Consider the following 18,436-nt stretch of genomic DNA (forward strand, 5'->3'; position numbering starts at 1 on the left):
GTTTCCGTAGTGTAGTGGTTATCACGTTCGCCTAACACGCGAAAGGTCCCCGGTTCGAAACCGGGCGGAAACACTATTTTCCTTTACTCCATCTGATTTTATTTTAATAAATGATGTACAAAAATCTCAATTATCCATGCAACATCATTGTAATGCACCGCCCAATAGACCGAATATTATTTGAATGGGAGACCCCATCTTGATTAGACGCAGCTTTTATAAATCAAATAGACACAAAATACCTCAGTCGTGGTTGGCGACGCAACCTTATCAACACAAATATAAAGATTAAAAAAGATAGAAGAAAAAGTGGTATGTCATTTCAAGTTATATTTAATTAATATTGAAAAATAATGTTTCCGCCCGGTTTCGAACCGGGGACCTTTCGCGTGTGAGGCGAACGTGATAACCACTACACTACGGAAACCGCACTGGCAGGCATGCACTGTAACAAAAATTTAAACAAATATAACGATTACCAGCGAATGGTGGCCTGGTTTTGTACGTCACAAATCCTGTCCGACTAGCCAGCCGGGTTTGTTACATCACTCTCAACATGCACGTACACACCCAGGCCGGGCTCCCTGCCAGGGAACCAGGAAGCCGGAAGCTCCTTATTTGGGTATCAGGACATCCGTTGCTGCGTCAGGAAAATCCATGTTTGGGCATATTCTTCCCCTTCCTCCCCGATGGGACAAAGTCTGATCCTATAGGCTGCTTTTTTCCCCCAGACACACACACTCTCTCTCTTACTCTCTCACACACACACCATGATTTACATAAACCGTCGCTGTTTTACTTGGTGGCTTTTTTTGAGGTTTAAAGCCAGAATTCAAAGGCTTTCTGCAGTAAAAAAGAAAATTAAGTACAGCTTGGAGTTAAAGGGCTGGGACAGTACAAAGTAGAAAATAAGTAAAAGCTAACAGTGAATAAAATTACCACTGCTTTTCACAGCAGACAGAAAGAAAGTGTGCCAACTGCATTTCAGGTTGATATGGGAATAAAAACCCAGAAAGATCACTCTGAACATTTCACTGTGATTAAAGGAAAGATGTGAAGTTTGATTTTTATAAAGTCAATTCACAGCATGCTGATATGTGTCCAAAGCTGGTAATATTTGTTTTGTGCCAGTTGATGAAAACTTTTGGTTAATTCGATGTCACCAGATAGTCTATGTCCTGTTCGACATGAACAGGCCACCAAAAATAGCACATAATATCAGGAACACAACTTTATTAAGGTGATGTTTCAACTTTATTTTTGAAATCTCAGATTTCAAAGCAACAGTTTGAAGCACCAACAAGCTTCTACATCCCATTCTTCCAGCTCTTTATTCAAAGAGGAAAGCAGTCAGTATAAAATCCAAACTGTAAACATACAAACCTACACAGTAGGGATAAATATTATCATGACTCATTTCTTACAAAAATATTCATATTTACACTCGTTTAAAGACACATGTCTTCACAGCCAGCAAAAATTCACTGTCTCTTATGATGCTTTGTCTTAGTTTGTTCTGTCATGGGGCTCCAAACAAACAAGCAGTCTCAGATTTGTGACCCTGACAGAAGGTCAAAGGTCAACGTAAAGTGCTTCCTCTCAGCAGATGTTATGGAGGGAAGAACCGGCAGGCGCCTCAGGACTTGCCATAGTAGGCGGGTACATAGTGGGGAATACCTGTGGTGAAGGTGGGGTGAGGCAGGGTGGGGATGCCTGCATGCTGAGGGCGGAGGGAGTGTGGGACGTGGTGGGTGGGGTGGAGGTGGTATGCGGTGTACAGTTTTTCTGATCCCGTTGCCGTTGGTGGATCTTTGTGTGCCGCTTGCGCTCATCACTGCGGGCAAATTTGCGTCCACACTCGCCGCAGGCGAAGGGCTTCTCACCAGTGTGTGTGCGAATGTGCGTGGTCAGGTGGTCACTGCGGCTGAAGCTGCGCATGCAGATTCGACACTGGAATGGCTTCTGGCCTGTGTGGACGCGCACATGACGGGTCAGCTCGTCAGAGCGGGAGAATCGACGGTCGCAGCCATCGGCCGGGCAGGCATACGGACGTTCCTGCGGCGGCGTCTTGCTCTGGCGTCCAATTGGAATCTTGCGGGCACGGCCGGGCTTACCGCGTAGGTAGTTTGTCCCGGGTTGGGTCTGTATCTGCGAGGAGAAGGCTTTAATGGTGGAGAGGGGCGTGAGCGGTGGCGGAGAGTTCAGGACCTGTGATAATCCAGGCTTCTGGTCGGGGTTCAAACCATTCAGCTCACCATCCTGGGATGGCAGGATGTAGTCTGGCAGCATTGGCACCAGGGAGGGCTGTTGCAGGCCCAGAGTGGGAGCAGAGCTTGGGTAAGCAGGTGGCGGTCCCTGTGGCAGGTAAGCCGGCGGGGTGGGCTGCGTATCGGTGCTGGGTGGCAGGTTGTCAGTGCCACCAGCGAATGTTGGCGCCCCGCAGAACACGGTGGCTACGTCTGCAGAGCAGCTGAAGTTTGACGGCATCATCGGCGGCGTTGATGTCGCCGATGATGTTGAAGCAGAAAGCCCGCATGTTGCAGGCGGCGGTGCTGCCCTGTTGACCAAGCCTGTGAAGAGGCTGAGGAGAGGTTCTGGCCACAGACCCGAGCTGCCGCCAGACGTCCCGGGCTCAAGGGTGAAACAGCCACTGTAGGCAAGGGAAGGGAGGCGGGGGGTGAGAGGAGGAACACCCTGCAGGTCCAAGAGGTCTGACAGATAGTCTAAAACAGAGGGAGAAGAGAGGGTGAGATTGGATTAAATAATGCTAAGTTGCTTTACATTACAGCTGTTTATGTATCTTTCTTTTTCCTCATGGGGGATCATTAATAACGGGGTTTTTCAGGTCAAGCGGAAGGAAGACTGACTAATCAATCCTCACTTGATTAGCAATAATAATAAAATGAAAGAAGAAAAAAAAAATTTCTCTTGTTTTTTTTCCCTTCGATGCAAGGTTTTTCATAAACAGTATTTTATGCGTTTTCTGCCAACAGTAATGCCCTTGGCTGTTTTTAGGTCAACGTCATTATCGTCATTATTTGCATTGATTGATCTATAATCGTATTTGTGGAACTTTTGTCTGTAGAATTTTAATGTGTTTTCAGCAGAAAATCGATGTATTAATTGCATGAGTTATTTTACTTGCTCCGTTCTATGGTAATCTCTTTTTGCCGATTAAACCAGCAATGTTTTATTTATCAACTGACACACGACACCACACCTGCTCACCTCCAAACTCTCCGGTCTCTCCGTCCGCCGCCGACGCGGCGAAGAGCGGACCTCCGGCCGCGGCGCTCTGCAGAAGCGCCTGCAGCTCCTCCAGCTTCGGGTGACCGTCCAGCGGGGACGGCGGAGGGGGGAAGCTGCCAAGCGGATCGGAGATCTGCAGGGCCGAGAGAAGGAGCTCCGCTTTGGTGGCGGCCATCTCTCCGCAGGGGAAGGAGGCGCGGGGGAGCGAGTGCCGGTCCTGGGGCTCCGGAGCGCCGGCCCGCCGTTGCTGCTGGCGCCGCCGCTGCTGCTGCTGCCGCCGACAGGGGAGAGCGTGTGAGCCCCCGGGACAGGCGCCCTGTCTCGGCGGGGGACGCTGACGGGGACGCGGATGGCCGGAGGAAGCCAAGGCTGGAGGGTCTCGGGTCCGGATGGGTCTAGACTCCGGAGGGTCCCGGTCGGCTGCCGGTGTGTCACGTGACTGTTTGATACGCTTGTGAGTGTGTGTTTGCACTTGTTGCGAACATGAGCTTCGGCTTTTCTGAATGAGGAATCCCGGCTTTATAAAGACTCCTGTCGTGACGTAAATCCCCAAATATGGCAGAGAGGAAGCCCATATTTGGTTCGAAAGGGAAGCGCGCCCGTCTGGCGGCGGGCCCGCGCCCCGGAGATCTTTGGCCCCCTGAAGCGGCGGTTCCTGGAGCAAAGATGACCCACCCGAATCCAGGGCTCCGTCTGGCAGCTGAGTCGAGGTCCGGCGGCCGCGCTGAAGCTTATAAAACAGCGACGAGGCACCAGAGCAAGCCGCCATGGCCGGAAACAGGGCGGACACGTCACGGCTCGGCTCGGGCAGGTTTTTTTTTTTTTGCCCTCCTGTACGTGGAACGCTTCCAGTGACGTCACGACTTCCTCAGCCCATATATGGGTTTGTTCCTGTCAGCTGGGCGCGAGACCTGCGCACTGCTGCAGAAAGAGGAGAGAAAAAAACATCCAGCATGAGAAGGAGCTTCACGGAGACAGCATCCCCGCTCACCTGCTTTCAATAAACCGCTGATTAAATATCATAGAGCACATGAAAGTATGACATTAAAACTCTGGACATGAATAAAAGGATCCTGTATTTTATAACTAGATTAGCAATTAAAAACAATTTTTCGTGATTCTGTCATTTCCAGCCCCAGTTAGACTTCGTCCCCTTTGAAATTGATAGAATAAAAATACAATCGAAAATAAATGGAAAGGTCTGGTATAAAACAGGGAAAGATCTCGCTTAACAAAGTTTGTTTTGCAAGAAATGGGTGTGCGCTGTCTGCAAGTATTCGTCAATTCAGTCGGTTTATTTAACACATCATTTATGAAACTTTACACATTATGTTTTTGGCAGCTAGTCATTGAATTTAAGTTCCGTGAACCTTACCGTCCTCTAGTCGTATTCGAACTCACTCACCGAGTGAGAGCGTGGCGACGCCGTGGACGTGGACTTGTGCGCTCATCAGGCGGGTCACTATGGCTGCGCATGCGCAAAAGGAGATCGGTGGCCACAGTGGTAATCTTGTGTTAAAATGAAATATTGAATGATAAACATCTCAGTTACTGTAATGATAAATAAAAAACGTGCTTGTTGTGTGTTGTTTAGACGGTCATACAAACATTCGCAGAGATATCAAATTGGAAAAAAGTTGATAAAGGTACTATGGAGGATGCGGGCATCGATCCCGCTACCTCTCGCATGCTAAGCGAGCGCTCTACCATTTGAGCTAATCCCCCTGCAATGCCATCAGTAGTCTTAACAAATAAATTGACAATAAATAATGAAAGTTATGCTAAATATATAACCTTATGGCGTCATTAAGAACAATATACTAAAAAAGTTTCTCCTTTCATTCCACCACATAACTTTTCTTACATAACGAGCAAGTCAGAGGTTTCAAGAGTAAACAAATTAGTATTCGTCATTTATAATTACAATATACTTGATTTTGACTTGAGCTAGAACGCATTCCTACGACTCAATTCAAAGTTTTCTTTTAAATGTGAGTTCTGTTGTTTATTGTCTTTCCACCTGTTGTTGTGTTACGAAGAACACAAAATTCATCAGAAAGTTGGGAGAAGTATTTATTGATATTGGCAGATGATTGAAACGTACAGAAACAAAAATCCTGTCAGTAAAAATAGAGAGGATCCAGTTAGGGGGTGACGGACATGTCGACAAAATAAACCCGGATTTTCTGTCAGCTGTTTGTCATTAGGCTGATGTCACACATAACTTTCACGTTAACAGTAAAGTATTAAAGTATGAATATTTTAAAGGCACACTAGTCTAGATCATTCAAAAGACAGGTCAAACATAAAAGATAAAACATATAATAATAAAAAGGTAGAAAGAAAGGCTTTTTTATCCTGTTATTTCCAGAAAACGTATTTGAAAGACCAGATAGGACAGTCTAAAATTGTTCCCCTTCAAATATGATCAGTCACCTTAATTTTAAAATAGTCATCTATATTTCCAACAATAAACTTATGGATTTATGCTCGTGTTCTACCATCTCGGAACAGCAAATATTTTTTTCTGGTTCGGGGGAGACATGTTTCCTTGCTTTGCATATGAAGCATTTTGAACTCTTGAAAAGACTCCCTGATTAGCCACATGAACAATTAATCAATGAATAAAGTAAAGCTTAAATAATAATCTATTTTATTGATACTTCCATGCTGCATTTCCAGGTAATAGATAGATAGATAGATAGATAGATAGATAGCTAGATAGATAGATAGATGTTTGCATGTACTGTATTTTCGTATGTGTGTGTATATAAAATTATACAGTGTGTGTATATATAGATATATGTTTCCATGTGCTGTATTTTCCAGTGTGTGTGTGTGTGTATGATTATACAGTGTGTGTATATATAAATCTATGGATAGATAGATAGATAGATAGATAGATAGACAGACAGACAGACAGACAGACAGATAGATAGATCTGATGATTCTTCTTTTTTGAACCTTCGAGACCAGTGTCTGCAACCAAAGCATGTCATGACATAAATTAGTCTGAAACCAAAGTTGTGTCATGACGGCTCGTGTCGTGTCGCGGAGGCAAATGTTTCCCCTGCGTGGGGTGTGGTAGGGGTGGGGGTGCATGACAGGACAGCTTTTATAAAGACACTGACAGAGTCTCTGCACAAATAGAACAAAGTGTCTGCTTGCTGGCATGTAGCAGGAGGCCGAGTGAACACTTTTAGACTGACACACACACTTGTAGGAATGTCACTGGAACATTCCTGCAAGTGTGTGTGTGTATAAATATATAAAGGGCTCAGGGGACATCAGACAGACATACAGACAGACACACACTCACATCTTTGGATCCCGGACTTGCAGCAGCATTAGGATGTTGTGTCCCAGCGTGTTCCCGGGGCCCCTGACCATGAGGCCCCTGATGGAGCTGCACTGGCCGGTGCGGAGCCTGTGGCCCGAGACGCGGCCGCTCTTCTACCAAGTGGAGCAGGAGGTGCTTCGCCACCTGCAGGAGATGCGACAGAGCATGGAGGCGATGGAGAGGCTCCACCAGAAGATCTTCGACGAGATCGACCAGCAGTCGGCGGCGGCCACCTTCAAGCCCATCGCCTTCCAGGAGCTGCGCCCGGACGGCGGCGGCTTCGCGCTCAGCCTGGACACTCAGGAGTTCTCCCCGGAGGAGCTGGCGGTCAAACAGGTGGGCCGGAGGCTGAGGGTCAGCGGCAAGACGGAGAAGAAGCAGGACGACGGGAAGGGCTCCTACACGTACCGCTGCCAGGAGTTCAGGCAGGAACTCGACCTGCCCAACGGCGTCGACCCGGAGACCGTGAGCTGCGCCCTGGTGGGCGGCCGCCTGCAGATCCAGGCTCCGTGGGAGCGGGCGGAGCGCGACTCCACGGAGCGGGTCATCCCCATCAGCGTGACGGCGGCGCCGGCCATCGCTTCCCCAGACGGCTCCTCCCGGGGGCCGGAGGGACAGAGCCCCTCTCCCGCGGAGACCTGAGAGCACCCCTGCCCTAGCTGTCGTCCCTATTTGTAGTTCCACTGTGGTTTCTTTGTAGTCCACTGTTTCCCTTTTTAATAAAACCCACTGATTCACATGAAGTTTTCGGTTTTTAGTATATATGTCGGTGTCATTGAGTGCCGAGAAAGGCGGCTCGAAAAATGTGATCATTATTATTATAAATTACATTTTATTAATTATATTATGGGGTGGGTTAATGGCGCCCCTGGTGGCCAAAGGCGGAAATGCAAAGCATTCCAGGAGAGCTTGTTAATATTGAGGTTAAATGTTTTCATCTTCACATCACATTCAACTGTTCTTATTACTTATTCGCAGGTAGGGTTAAACGTCCAGGATAATTTTATTTACGGTTTCCCCCTATCCCTATTTAATGAAAATATGTTGTGCTATTACAGTACTTGACTGAAGTTTGAGCTGAAGTTCTGTTTTGATTTCAGACCAGATATTATTTAGGACTGTCAGGAGCATGAAAATATTAAAAAAAACACCGGATCCTGCTGAGTCACCTCACTTAAAAAAAAAACTTTATACATATACATATATATGCATTTAGGAAAGTCCCCTTAACTTTCAAAATCATGTTTTAACTGAAGCCTACCTAAAACCTTATAAAAGGGGGGGTAATTATGATCATTATCACTACAGAGAAACAGCATTCTAGAATCATCACTGATTTCAAGTAGAGTATCTGAAAAAACTAATACAGATTTTATGTGGTTGTTTTTTGTTACCTTTCATAGAGATATTGGTTACAAATAATGATCAACAAACAATGAGTGTGCGTGTGTGTTTGTGCTGGAGTAAAACTGTAAAGTGGGCTTGACAAGTTGCCCGAACAAAAGCAATTTCTTCATATTTATATTTAACAATTCAATATAGGTATTTAAACTTCTCTAGTGTCAAGTATTTCATTTATCAATGGACAAGGGAGGTTTCAAGAATGTTTTATAAAAAGATGATTGGAATAAACACAATACGCCAGTTTTATCTTTCTTTATAAAATAATTCTCAATAAACTTAATTTATTCACAAACTGCTTTTCAAATTGCCATGATGTCATTGTTGTTTTTTTAAACACATACAATAAAAAACATTTCTAAAAGACAAAGATTTCTGAGTCTCTCCGCCAATGTCCTTCGTGATGGTCCTCCTCCAGCCCCACGCTATTTTTTTTATGATTTTTTTGTTTGTTTTTTCCATACATGATGCGTTCGCTCGCTCAGACGTCAGATTAGAAATATTAAGAAAACACGGCGTAAAATAATGAGTTGAAGGACTAAAGATTTAACAGCTACAGTTCACACTTCCTTTTCTCCCCATCAGTTTTTTTCTTCTTTTTTCCAGTTAACATTTTGATTTACAGAATAATAGAATATGTTCAGTTAAGGCTCGTGTTGGACGTCTGGGCCCTATAGAAACTATCCCACAGCCGGATGATCTGCCAGGATGCTGCGGGATGCAGGGAAAACTGTTCGTGTGTGAGTGTGTGTTACTGGGACAATGTGGGTTTACAGGAACACTGCATTTGTATGTGTGTATGGGTGACAGGGACACAACACTTGTGTTAAAGGAACATGGGATTTGTAGGTGTGTGTGTGTGCGTATGTGTCACAGGGGGCACTTCATGTGTCAGAGTGAGCATTTATGTAAATATGTGTGAAATGGACACTGTGTGTGTATGTTAAGAGTGAGACTGTGTAAATGGGTAGTGTAGGGACACTGTGCCTATGTGTGTGTGTGTGTGTGTGTGTGTGTGTGTGTGTGTGTGTGTGTATGTGTTCGTCATGGTTTCTGATTATCTGACAAATAATTTCATTTTGTTTGTCTCTATAAAAAACTAGCATCTCTCATCGAAATCACACAAAGCTAAAACTCAGCCCAAAGCTAAATGTCATTTGGGAGCTCAACATTTCCCATAAAATTTTTTCCTCTTGTTTTGGACAGTGAGACATTCACACCAATGTCTTTTATACACACGGCCTGTGGCTACTTTAGCTTAGCTTAGCTTAGCATAAAGACTGGAAGCAGAGCTAACAGCCTGTATCTTCCATATATCCATCTATTACCATTTACATTGTTAAAAATAAGTCATCTAAAATTAAGAATGACACTGACTTAAGGATTGCACCAAGGAGGTGTCTTTTGGTGAAAAGTGAAGAATGTCATTTGAACTTTGCTATAATTATGGCGTTTTTCTTTTCAATTAATCAATTGGTTCAATAGGCTTAAAATTAACTTGTCTGATATGGTCTAAAACAAACCTTAGATACACAAAATACTGGCCTGTAGCATAGCAATGTGGTGATGTGATATGAAAGTGAATGAAATTTAAATAGATCTCATTTGACCATTTTGATTGTTTCAGCTAATCTGTGTGCTCAGCAATGCTAACCCATTTAGCATAGCCTAGCAAAGAGCTCACGTGACGATATCCCCAAAGCGCTGACTTTTAGCACATGATCAACATCACGTAAAATCATCGATAAATCCGAATGTTTGTACAATCGAGCTCCGTGTTGGTTTGTGGTTCAAGCAGCTGGGAGGGGGGTGTGTTTTCCAATGGAACTGATTTATGTTGGTCAAAATGTTTACACCTAAGAGTGTGTAACACGCACACACACACAGCTTGGGGGTGGTGTGTTGGAGTGGGTGAGGAGAGGAGTTGTAATGAGTCTTCAGGTGTGTAGGGAATATGTGAACACTCAGTAACAACAGCATCAGTGGCTCTGGCTTCTACGCAGCCTAAACAGGCGCCGCTTCACACCTGAGCTCCGGGTCACACCTGCACCAAGTGATCAACACCGCCAGAACTTCCTCTGATTGAGTCAAATGAGTTTTCCATTATGACCTAAACGATAATTTTCTATTAAATATCTAACGAGAGGCTGTGTTGATTGCAACTGATTAACTGTTGTTGAATGACATTAGCAGCCAGACATTTACAGTTTAGGTGATTTTTTTGTAATATTTCTTCAATGCCATATAAATCCAGAGAGGCAATATATCCAGTAAAGACCTTATTGGAAATAACTTAAAAATAAGAGAAATTAATATAATTTTTAAACCCTCCTTTGTTGGGAATCGGGTTAAAATATGATAACACTTGCAAAATTACTTTGTTTTGATGTTAATTTTTCATTACTTTTGTACAGAAGTATTGCTGTTTTAATTCCTGCTTTTCACTTCACTTTCAGACAAGAGCGATACAACTCTTTATATTTCAAAGATCCTCTAGATTCAAAATTGTATCACAGAGATGGCTAATAATGAGAAAAACAAGTTAAAAAATAAAGAAAAGAAAAATGGAAAGGTCATTTGTCAAAATTAAAAAGACATATTGTTCTCTTTCTGTCCATATATAAATCAACATGCATAGTCCTTTAATTATGGCTTTTAGTTTTACATCTGTGTCTTTCATCTGTAATTTATCTATACGAGACCTCACTGTGTTTTGCTCCGTGACAAGCCGGCAGCTGAATACTAGAAGATCATCTCAATCCCATCTCAGATTCAATCGGCTCTTGGTTGACTTCTTGCCCATCTTTTTTTTTTTTTTGCCTCAATGGATTTTATGCATTGAAGAAGCAGCTTAACCAACCTGCCTTAGTTTCACACACACTGTATAGTTTTCCAAAATGTTGTTGCTTTTTACGGCAGGTGTGATCCTCCCCCTTGAAGAAACAGGTTTGACTCGAGCGGAGAGCGTTCAAAGGATCGGTTTGATAAGAACCTTGGGGGGAGTAGATGGCGGTGCAATGGAGCTCCGGCCACATGGCGGCGACCCGCCTGTTCGAGTGTCAGCCGCCATGTTGGAAGATGCCTGGATGCCAGGAAGCAACGGGGCTGAGGGACACCTGGATGCCAGGAGGACACTTTGTGTCAAAAAGGTTAATGCGCTCTTTTACCCCTTTCGTATCACTTCAGAAATTTTGTTGTTATCCTTCGCTCCTTCTTTTAGGTTATTTTAATCTGTTCTTCCATTTTTTGCAAAATTGTTCCATATGGTTCTCAAATTTTCATAAAAATTTAGTTGAACTCATTCCTATTGTTTAATCATGTTTTGTTTAAACTTTAATTTAAATAATATGTAAAAAGAGTTCATTTGGAAACATATATTATGAGGTTATTTCTTGAAGATTTTAAAATATGCCTCTATTTATCCTTTCTTGTACAGAAAAATGAGCCCCGGTTCAGCAGGTCGATCAAGTGCCCTCAGCTGGTCTCCAGGGGTCCCTCAAATCCAGCGGCGGGAAATAAAGCTGCGGCACCGGAAGCCACATCATCACTGTCGTCAATCAGCTTCTGCAGCTCCTCCATGAGAGACGGTGTTGTTCCTGAGAGCCTTGCTGATTGGAGGCAAGGAGGCCCGGAGTGTTGGGTCCAGGACGGTCCGGGAGAGGAGGGGGTGAGGGGTGGGGTTCCGATCCAAATCCAAACTAAACTCCAAAAAAATGGGAACGGCCTTCATTTACAAACATGTCAGTTTTCCTCTATTAAGTTCAGGTCCAGCTCGGTACAGTCCCGCTCGAACACGGCCTGCTGCGCCGCCGCCTCGCGCTCGTCCGCCTCCTCCTCGCCGTCATCGTCCTCATCCTCGCGACACTCCTCGTCGCTCTCGCTCAGCGGCCCGATGCTCGTCCTGCCCAGGCACTCAGCTGGCGAGCAAGAGCCGCGGAAGTCGCCCATGAAGGACTCCATGCCCATGCAGATATCGCCACCGCAGGCTAGCCTGCCGCCACGTTCCAAACACTGCGGGTCAATGCTGCGGGTCTGGGGGATGACATGGAGGGTTTGGTCATGTGACAAGTCGTATCACAGGTCAGGACACTTCACTTTCCGGATAGTGGATCACGGCCAACGCTTGGGCCCATTCTAGGAAACGGAGCTAGACTGTGTGCATCTGAAACAAGCAGCCTGTTCACCTTCCTCTGGTGCCCAGCTGGCATGAACTTCCCAAATGAGTAATTAATAGAGTTCCCAAATCGTATCACTTCTCCAGTTACATCCATCTATGTGCGTGTATCATGATATTATCAGTGTGCATCGAAGATTATTAAACTTACAGCTAAAACTAAGATAACACCACTAAACCGAGCTCTCTGTTGTTTTGAAGCCGAGGGTGCTGCAGACATACCTGAGTCATCTTGGTGAAGTCGAGGACGGGGCGGGCACAGGGCCGGTCGGGGTCACGGCGTCTCTTCAGACCTGGTTTGAGAAGCAGAAGGTCGCATGGCTGCGAGTGGCAGCGTGGCAGCTGAGGTGGGAGGCTGCGGCGCAGTGATGACGGCGTGCTGCAGGCCGAGGAGGGTGAGGCGGGCACCGGGCCCCCCATCATCCCTCCTGCGGTGGCACAGCAGCCTTGGGGTGGTGGCACTGCCTGGCTCGGGGCGGGAGGTGGAGGCAAGAAGGTGGCGGCTGCTGAGTCTCTGATGAGCACGGGCGAGAGAGAGAAACGCCTCTGTGGGGGAGGCGGCGGGTGGAGGGGTGAAGGAGAAGAGGAACAAGAGGACGGCGATGGAAAGAAGCAGCAACAGGCTCCGCCCCCTGCCGCAGCCTCACTGGGGTCCCAGGGGAAGCTCCAGGGCAGCGGCGAGTCTGGAGACAGCGCCAGGCTGAAGAAGGTGGGGCTGGATGAGGAGTGCAGCGACGAGTTCAAGGAGGAGCTGGGGGCACGGAGAGGACAGGCACCGCCCCCTGATACACCTGCCCCTATACCCCCTCCCCCTGGCCCGGGCCCCCCACCCGTGACGCCCCCCGCCGCCCCGCCATGGCATTGCTGGCGACTGACAGGGGTCCAGACCCGAGAGGCGCTTGGCCGCCAGGTATAGCGGCAGCGCGACAGGTCCTCGGGAACTGACAGCGAGCGGCAGTGGCGTTTAGGGGGCGGCGGCGGAGGAGGAGGCAGGCCGGGCGGAGGTGCCGCTCCGGGAAGGGACAGCTCTGATGCTGAGGTGCTGGGCACCAAGGGCCGATGCTGTGGAGGCTGTGGGGGTGGGCCGTCCAGGGGGTCGCCCCCCTCCTGCAGGTGGGCATCTGGGGGCACAAGTGGGAGGGGGCCCGGGGGGAAGCTGGAGCTCAGCAACCCCCCCTGCAGGCCAGACTTGGAGGAAGGGCAGAGCTGCCAGTAACTGCTTTCTGTGAACACACACACACACACACACACACACACACACACACACACACACACACACACACACACACACACACACACACACACACACACACACACACACGTGATGCATAAACACACCATGGGAAATTGGGTTGCTGGTTTCTGCATCAATATTCTTTCTTACGGATCAAAATCAGTGATTTTCGCACTCAGACTCACCAGGCATCAAGCCATCTGGGGTCCAGGTCTCTGCCAGGGTTTTGGGGTCCAGCAGGGACTAAAAGAAATGTTAAAAATATGAAAATAAGAAAAAAAAAAAAAGTACAAGGACTCTGATCATCTAACTCTGGACAAATCCAGGTCACACGTCAATTTGACCTCAGATGTTTTTCAGATGAACCGGCACGGAGCAAACTGAAATAAGGCCCAGGCCTCACCAGTTCAACGTCCCCCGTCTGAACAGGGTCCCCTTCCAGACTCTTCCTCAGGGTCTCCACCAGCAGCGTGACCAAAGCATGGCGAAGGAGGCCGAGGCCGGAGGCAGGGAAGGGTGGCGGGGGGAAGATGGGGAGTGGAGGGGGAGGAAGAGGAAGAGGGAGGGGAGAGCCACACCTGCCTCTGTGTCTGTTTGTTGAAGGAGAGAGGAGGGATTGATGGCAGGAGACACCGCCTCCTCCTTACAAATCAGGGCCAGGTAGCCCCGTCCACTATTACAAGGACATCCTCCAACAGCTGTTGCCCTTGGCAACCCACCTAGGTTGGGGAAGGGGAGATCACGTGTTAATCAAAAACATTCAAGTACCAAACATTTGCAGCCAATCAGATGAGATCAATATGAATGAAACAGTTTTAGGTCCTGGACAAAATGCCAGCAGGCTAAAATCTAATGCATTTACAACTATTTTGTGACTTTTGTGAAAAGGCATCTTTATTATTGTAATGTGAAATCTATGCAAAGTGTGAAGGGTCACACATGTCTTCACCCAACAAGGAGGTTCTCAGGAAGTGACACAATGAGTCACTGTGTGGCATGTAGCAAAACAAAAACGGTACTGTTTGTGTGAACGACACGGAAAAGTCAAAGTGCGTACCACATAGTTTCTGATTTAACACAAGGAAAATGTTTACTTTGCTTAATTCATGATTGTTTCTATGCAGTTTCACTCACAGACAAATATGTTCCACAAACTAGAATTTTTGCCTTTTTTTTAGGATTCAATAAATGGTTGTTTATTCTCTATGTTTTGGGGTGTGCTTTTTTCCAATCACATTCAAATCAGTAAAAAGTTGAATAAAATTTTAAAAAATGACAATATATATGAGCATTTGGACAGAAGTAGCCAAACAACATTATTATATGAACAAGTAACAGCTTGTGAGAATAATGATTTTAAGGAGCACATGTCCCTTTTTGTTCATTCATTGGGTTAGTCATTTTCTGACCAGCTCACCTGGGGAAGGGGTGACATTATGACACAAAATCACACCTATGGATAATACAGAGCCGTCAAGTAACTGACTGTTTCTAGATTGTGGAAGAAAAGTGGAGAGAACCGAGGAGAACATGCAAAGTCCCCAAAAGGCCCCAAACCAGGAGCTTTCTCGGTGTGGGGCAACAGTGCTGAACTCTGCACCACCCCTCCATCGTCTCCAGTCATGTTTGTGTTTACTTATTTCATTAAAACTTAATTAAAAACACCATTTTGCTTGGCTCCCTCCTCTCCCCTTCACGGAGAAAATATACCACAGAATGTGAGAGGTGACTATGAGAAATAAAGAAGACTGCCAAATGTCAAAGTGTCAAACATTTTGTGCTCCCTTGTTTCAGGCTGTTTTGGTGCTGTGGCAGTTTAGCAGTGATCCGAGTGATTCTGGTATTTGAAAATTGTAAAGACATCTCTTTTGGGCGTGAGGTTGAAAATGGGATTTTCATCACAATGTCAGATGTAGAGTTGGAAAAAAAATCAATGGGATTTTCACCCTTTTAATCACTTTTCTGCTTATTGTTCTGTTTTGTGACATTAGTGTGAAAGCAGACACCCAGGCAGTTGTCCCTGAGACTGCTATGAGCATGCATTACCATAAAATTGAAAAAAAAAAAAAAAATTGATGGCACTGATATCCAACATTGCTTTTAATGTATTAAAAATCAAGTATATATATGTATTAAAAAATAAAGAGAGGTCAAAATATAATGCATTGAAGAAGTTAATGAATTTTTCCTTCATTGGTCTCATTTTGATAAATTAAAAACACAATTTATAATTGCAAAATATCAACCTAAGCGATGGTAAGTATTTAAAACAAATTACCACATTAGACACACTAATATTGACAAAACAACATACATTTAACCACATATCCCCACCTAAATATTTAGTTCCAGCTTAGACTGTAAACACAATGAGCTGAACAATTTTAGCTGTAGCATGAACAAAGTTCAAAGAAAGATAAAGAAAAAAGAATATTTTAGAAATCCAATAATAGCCGGATTCTATGAATGAAAACAGGGGTCTTTAGGTTTTTCTAAAACACTGACAGTGAAATAAAAGTGATATTTGGATATATCCATGGTTTTATTTACATTTCACGGACAACTATGTTTGCCTTTGGTCCAACTTTCGTCATGACTCGTGAGTAAAATAGTTTGGTATTTGTGGACTTCATTTCAAAAAATTATACAAAACCCTGACCAGTGGACATTGCAGACAGTGATTTTAAAATCCGGGTTTGGCGTTGAGGTCAGCCATTAAATGTAAACATTATTTGATGGTGATGATAACAGTCCGTCATCACTGTGATTCACATTGTTTAACTTACTTTCATTTTCAGTTATGATTGTTAGTATCATTATTATTATTATAAAATAACTGCCATCAAATTTGCCTCTGTAGGATGAACCCTGCCTCCCCCAATATCAGGTATGACCAGCTCCAGCAACCCCTCTCACCCTCAGTGTACTTTTAAGCCGTATTTAAAGAACAGATCATCCAATTTGAGACTACATCGTAAAACAGAAAGGACATTTTGGGAGGGGAGGGTCACATTTAAATAAGTTTGGATCTGATGCTATGTTTACGCTTAAAAAAGGAGACGTGACAGAACAAACATCACATGATAAAAAGGACTGGAGTTGTGGGTCCTTGGTGAGGTCAGGGGCCATAATAGTTTTATACCTTGTGGTTTTAGAAGATTAAAAAAAAATGCTAGATGACTTATTTGTTGAGGGTTTATTTCGAAATGGAAAAGTGATGTGCCGGAGGTTGACACCTCAACCTCCGGCCTGACGAGCACAGTGCCCGCTCTGATAACGGACTCAGGCCGCTTGGCCATCTCCAACTACGGCTAGCATGAGGCTAACCCACTACATTATATTCACGGGGGGAGGGAGGGACACTAACGCAAACGACTTGTGTATTTGTATGATAAACACAAGACAAGCGGAGGAGGGCTCGGTGTGACAATAAAACAGCGGCTTCGTTTAACAAAACATTTTAAAATCCGTAATTTGACCAAACGCTTAACTTGCATCGGCGAGCTGGCTAGCGATGCTCACCTGAACGGTTAGCAAGCTATAAATAATATGTCATCTCCTTATAATTTTTCAAGGTCGGCACAATAAAAGTCTGCCGCTTGGCCCGATTAAGCAACACTGTCCGCCAGGTGTTGTGCCTCTACCGACCCCTGGCAGCTTTCCGCGGGGTCGGACTGCTCTCCACCGCGGAGGCTAGCGGGCAGCCACAGCCGCCGCCTGCTCCATCCAACGGCAGCGAGCTAGCGGCAGCTAATTGACCTGCCCAGACAAGCTAGCAGCGTTAGCTAGCTGCTCTCGGCGTTTGGTTAGCAGCGTTAGCCGCGGTGGTTCTGAAACTGTAAATATCAAGAGGGGATGTTCCTCCTCGTCGTCCCTCCTCCAACGTCCTGCTCACAGAGGGTTTATCTGATTTAAAAAGGAAAAAACCAACAAGCACCCTGACACTCTGGACCCAGCGCCCACTCATAATAATAATAATAAAATCATAATAATACCAGAAATAACGGTTCGTGGTGATGCGCGACTGGCCGGCCTGCGGGCTCTGTGAGCGGCGTGCGAGGAGGAAAACACGACGGGATGCTGCGGGATGGAGCAGGCTCGCTAACCCCCCCATCCAGAACCGCCGAACGAGCCGGCGTGGGGTTCCCTCTCCAGCCGGGCGGTGTGCTCACCTGTCCGCGGGGGGTGGTGGTGGAGGTGGAGGTGGGTGGTCTCTCCAAGTGATGCCGGTGGATGCAGCGCGGGCAGACAGCGGCGGTTCGCGGTGTATTGACCCAGGATTATTAAAGAGCGTACCGCGCCGTGTGCCGCTCCGCCTGCCGCCCGCCGCCGCGGTCCGCACCGAACCGACGGCGATGAATTAAAGCCTCGATGTAACCACGCGGAGCGGGCGTCGGTAGCTCCGCGGCGAGTCCAAACACCGGGCGCGATCAATGTCCGCTGTCGTTAAAATATCGCAACATAATAATAAAGATATGTACGCGCACACGCCCGTGAGCGGCAGGCATTCATAAATAACATTTACGGTGGCAGCGGGGGGGGTGGGGGGTGGCGGAGGAGGGGCGTCGCTTCACCTCATCCCCGCTCGGCACCTGCTTTTTTATGTACACCGTCGCTATTATTTTTAATTCAGCCCGACGTTTTGATCACCGGCGGATGGTTACAATTAAAATATGTCTTCATATAAATATTGTCCAAGTATCAGAATTAGCACCGGGGAAAGGGGGAGGGGGGGGGGGGGGGTCGGCGGGTGCTGATGGGAGTTGTAGTTCGGCAGCTGCAGGTTGTTTACAGCAGCTCTGCGGTCTGATTCGCCGGTCAGGGACGGATCCACTGTATGCGAGGCCTCCGGCCTAAAAAAATAAAACAAATTTAAAAAAGGAGCCTTTGTGATTTTGAAAAAAGCATTAATTTGCCGAAAAAAATCAAAAATAGCATAGACTATTGTTAAAAAAATCCCCCAAACAGGTGTAGCTAAGAACAGCACATTGGTATTCAAAAACTAATTTCTTAGTCTGGTCAGACACTTTTTGTGAGT

The 18,436-nt window shown here is 46.0% G+C and overlaps 3 protein-coding genes and 3 non-coding genes across 9 annotated transcripts; 2 read left to right on the plus strand and 4 right to left on the minus strand.

Annotated features, from left to right (window-relative positions):
* On the plus strand, window positions 1-73 carry trnav-aac (transfer RNA valine (anticodon AAC)). The gene has a single exon. It is a non-coding gene; the product is annotated as a tRNA-Val (tRNA).
* A 281-nt stretch (window positions 74-354) lies between these two features.
* On the minus strand, window positions 355-427 carry trnav-cac (transfer RNA valine (anticodon CAC)). The gene has a single exon. It is a non-coding gene; the product is annotated as a tRNA-Val (tRNA).
* An 804-nt stretch (window positions 428-1,231) lies between these two features.
* On the minus strand, window positions 1,232-4,069 carry LOC147226400 (uncharacterized). Its single transcript, XM_086160616.1, has 2 exons — window positions 3,229-4,069; window positions 1,232-2,723 (listed from the first exon to the last, which is right to left on the minus strand). Exons 1-2 carry the CDS (start codon window positions 4,016-4,018, stop codon window positions 1,600-1,602), a joined length of 1,914 nt encoding a protein of 637 aa, XP_086016742.1. The 5' UTR covers window positions 4,019-4,069; the 3' UTR covers window positions 1,232-1,599.
* Window positions 4,070-4,901: 832 nt separating this feature from the next.
* Window positions 4,902-4,974, minus strand: trnaa-agc (transfer RNA alanine (anticodon AGC)). Its single transcript has one exon. It is a non-coding gene; the product is annotated as a tRNA-Ala (tRNA).
* A 1,541-nt stretch (window positions 4,975-6,515) lies between these two features.
* On the plus strand, window positions 6,516-7,330 carry hspb9l (heat shock protein, alpha-crystallin-related, b9-like). Its single transcript, XM_086160371.1, has one exon. It carries the CDS (start codon window positions 6,602-6,604, stop codon window positions 7,229-7,231), a length of 630 nt encoding a protein of 209 aa, XP_086016497.1. The 5' UTR covers window positions 6,516-6,601; the 3' UTR covers window positions 7,232-7,330.
* Window positions 7,331-8,314: 984 nt separating this feature from the next.
* On the minus strand, window positions 8,315-17,901 carry fam53c (family with sequence similarity 53 member C). Of its 4 annotated transcripts, none has more exons than XM_086160367.1 (5): window positions 17,571-17,901; window positions 13,802-14,117; window positions 13,584-13,641; window positions 12,387-13,387; window positions 8,315-12,022 (listed from the first exon to the last, which is right to left on the minus strand). In XM_086160367.1, exons 3-5 carry the CDS (start codon window positions 13,588-13,590, stop codon window positions 11,732-11,734), a joined length of 1,299 nt encoding a protein of 432 aa, XP_086016493.1. In that variant the 5' UTR covers window positions 13,591-13,641; window positions 13,802-14,117; window positions 17,571-17,901; the 3' UTR covers window positions 8,315-11,731. The 4 variants fall into 4 exon arrangements, with proteins under 4 accessions (XP_086016493.1, XP_086016494.1, XP_086016495.1 ...); XM_086160368.1 differs by lacking the exon at window positions 17,571-17,901 and adding an exon at window positions 17,394-17,411; XM_086160369.1 differs by lacking the exon at window positions 17,571-17,901 and having other exon boundaries at window positions 13,802-14,453.
* Between the last annotated feature and the right edge of the window lie 535 nt (window positions 17,902-18,436).

The sequence above is a fragment of the Fistularia commersonii genome, chromosome 15, assembly GCF_037954325.1.
Source record: "Fistularia commersonii isolate RoL2024-O1a breed Wild chromosome 15, RoL_Fcom_v1.0, whole genome shotgun sequence".
Lineage (NCBI taxonomy): Eukaryota > Metazoa > Chordata > Actinopteri > Syngnathiformes > Fistulariidae > Fistularia > Fistularia commersonii.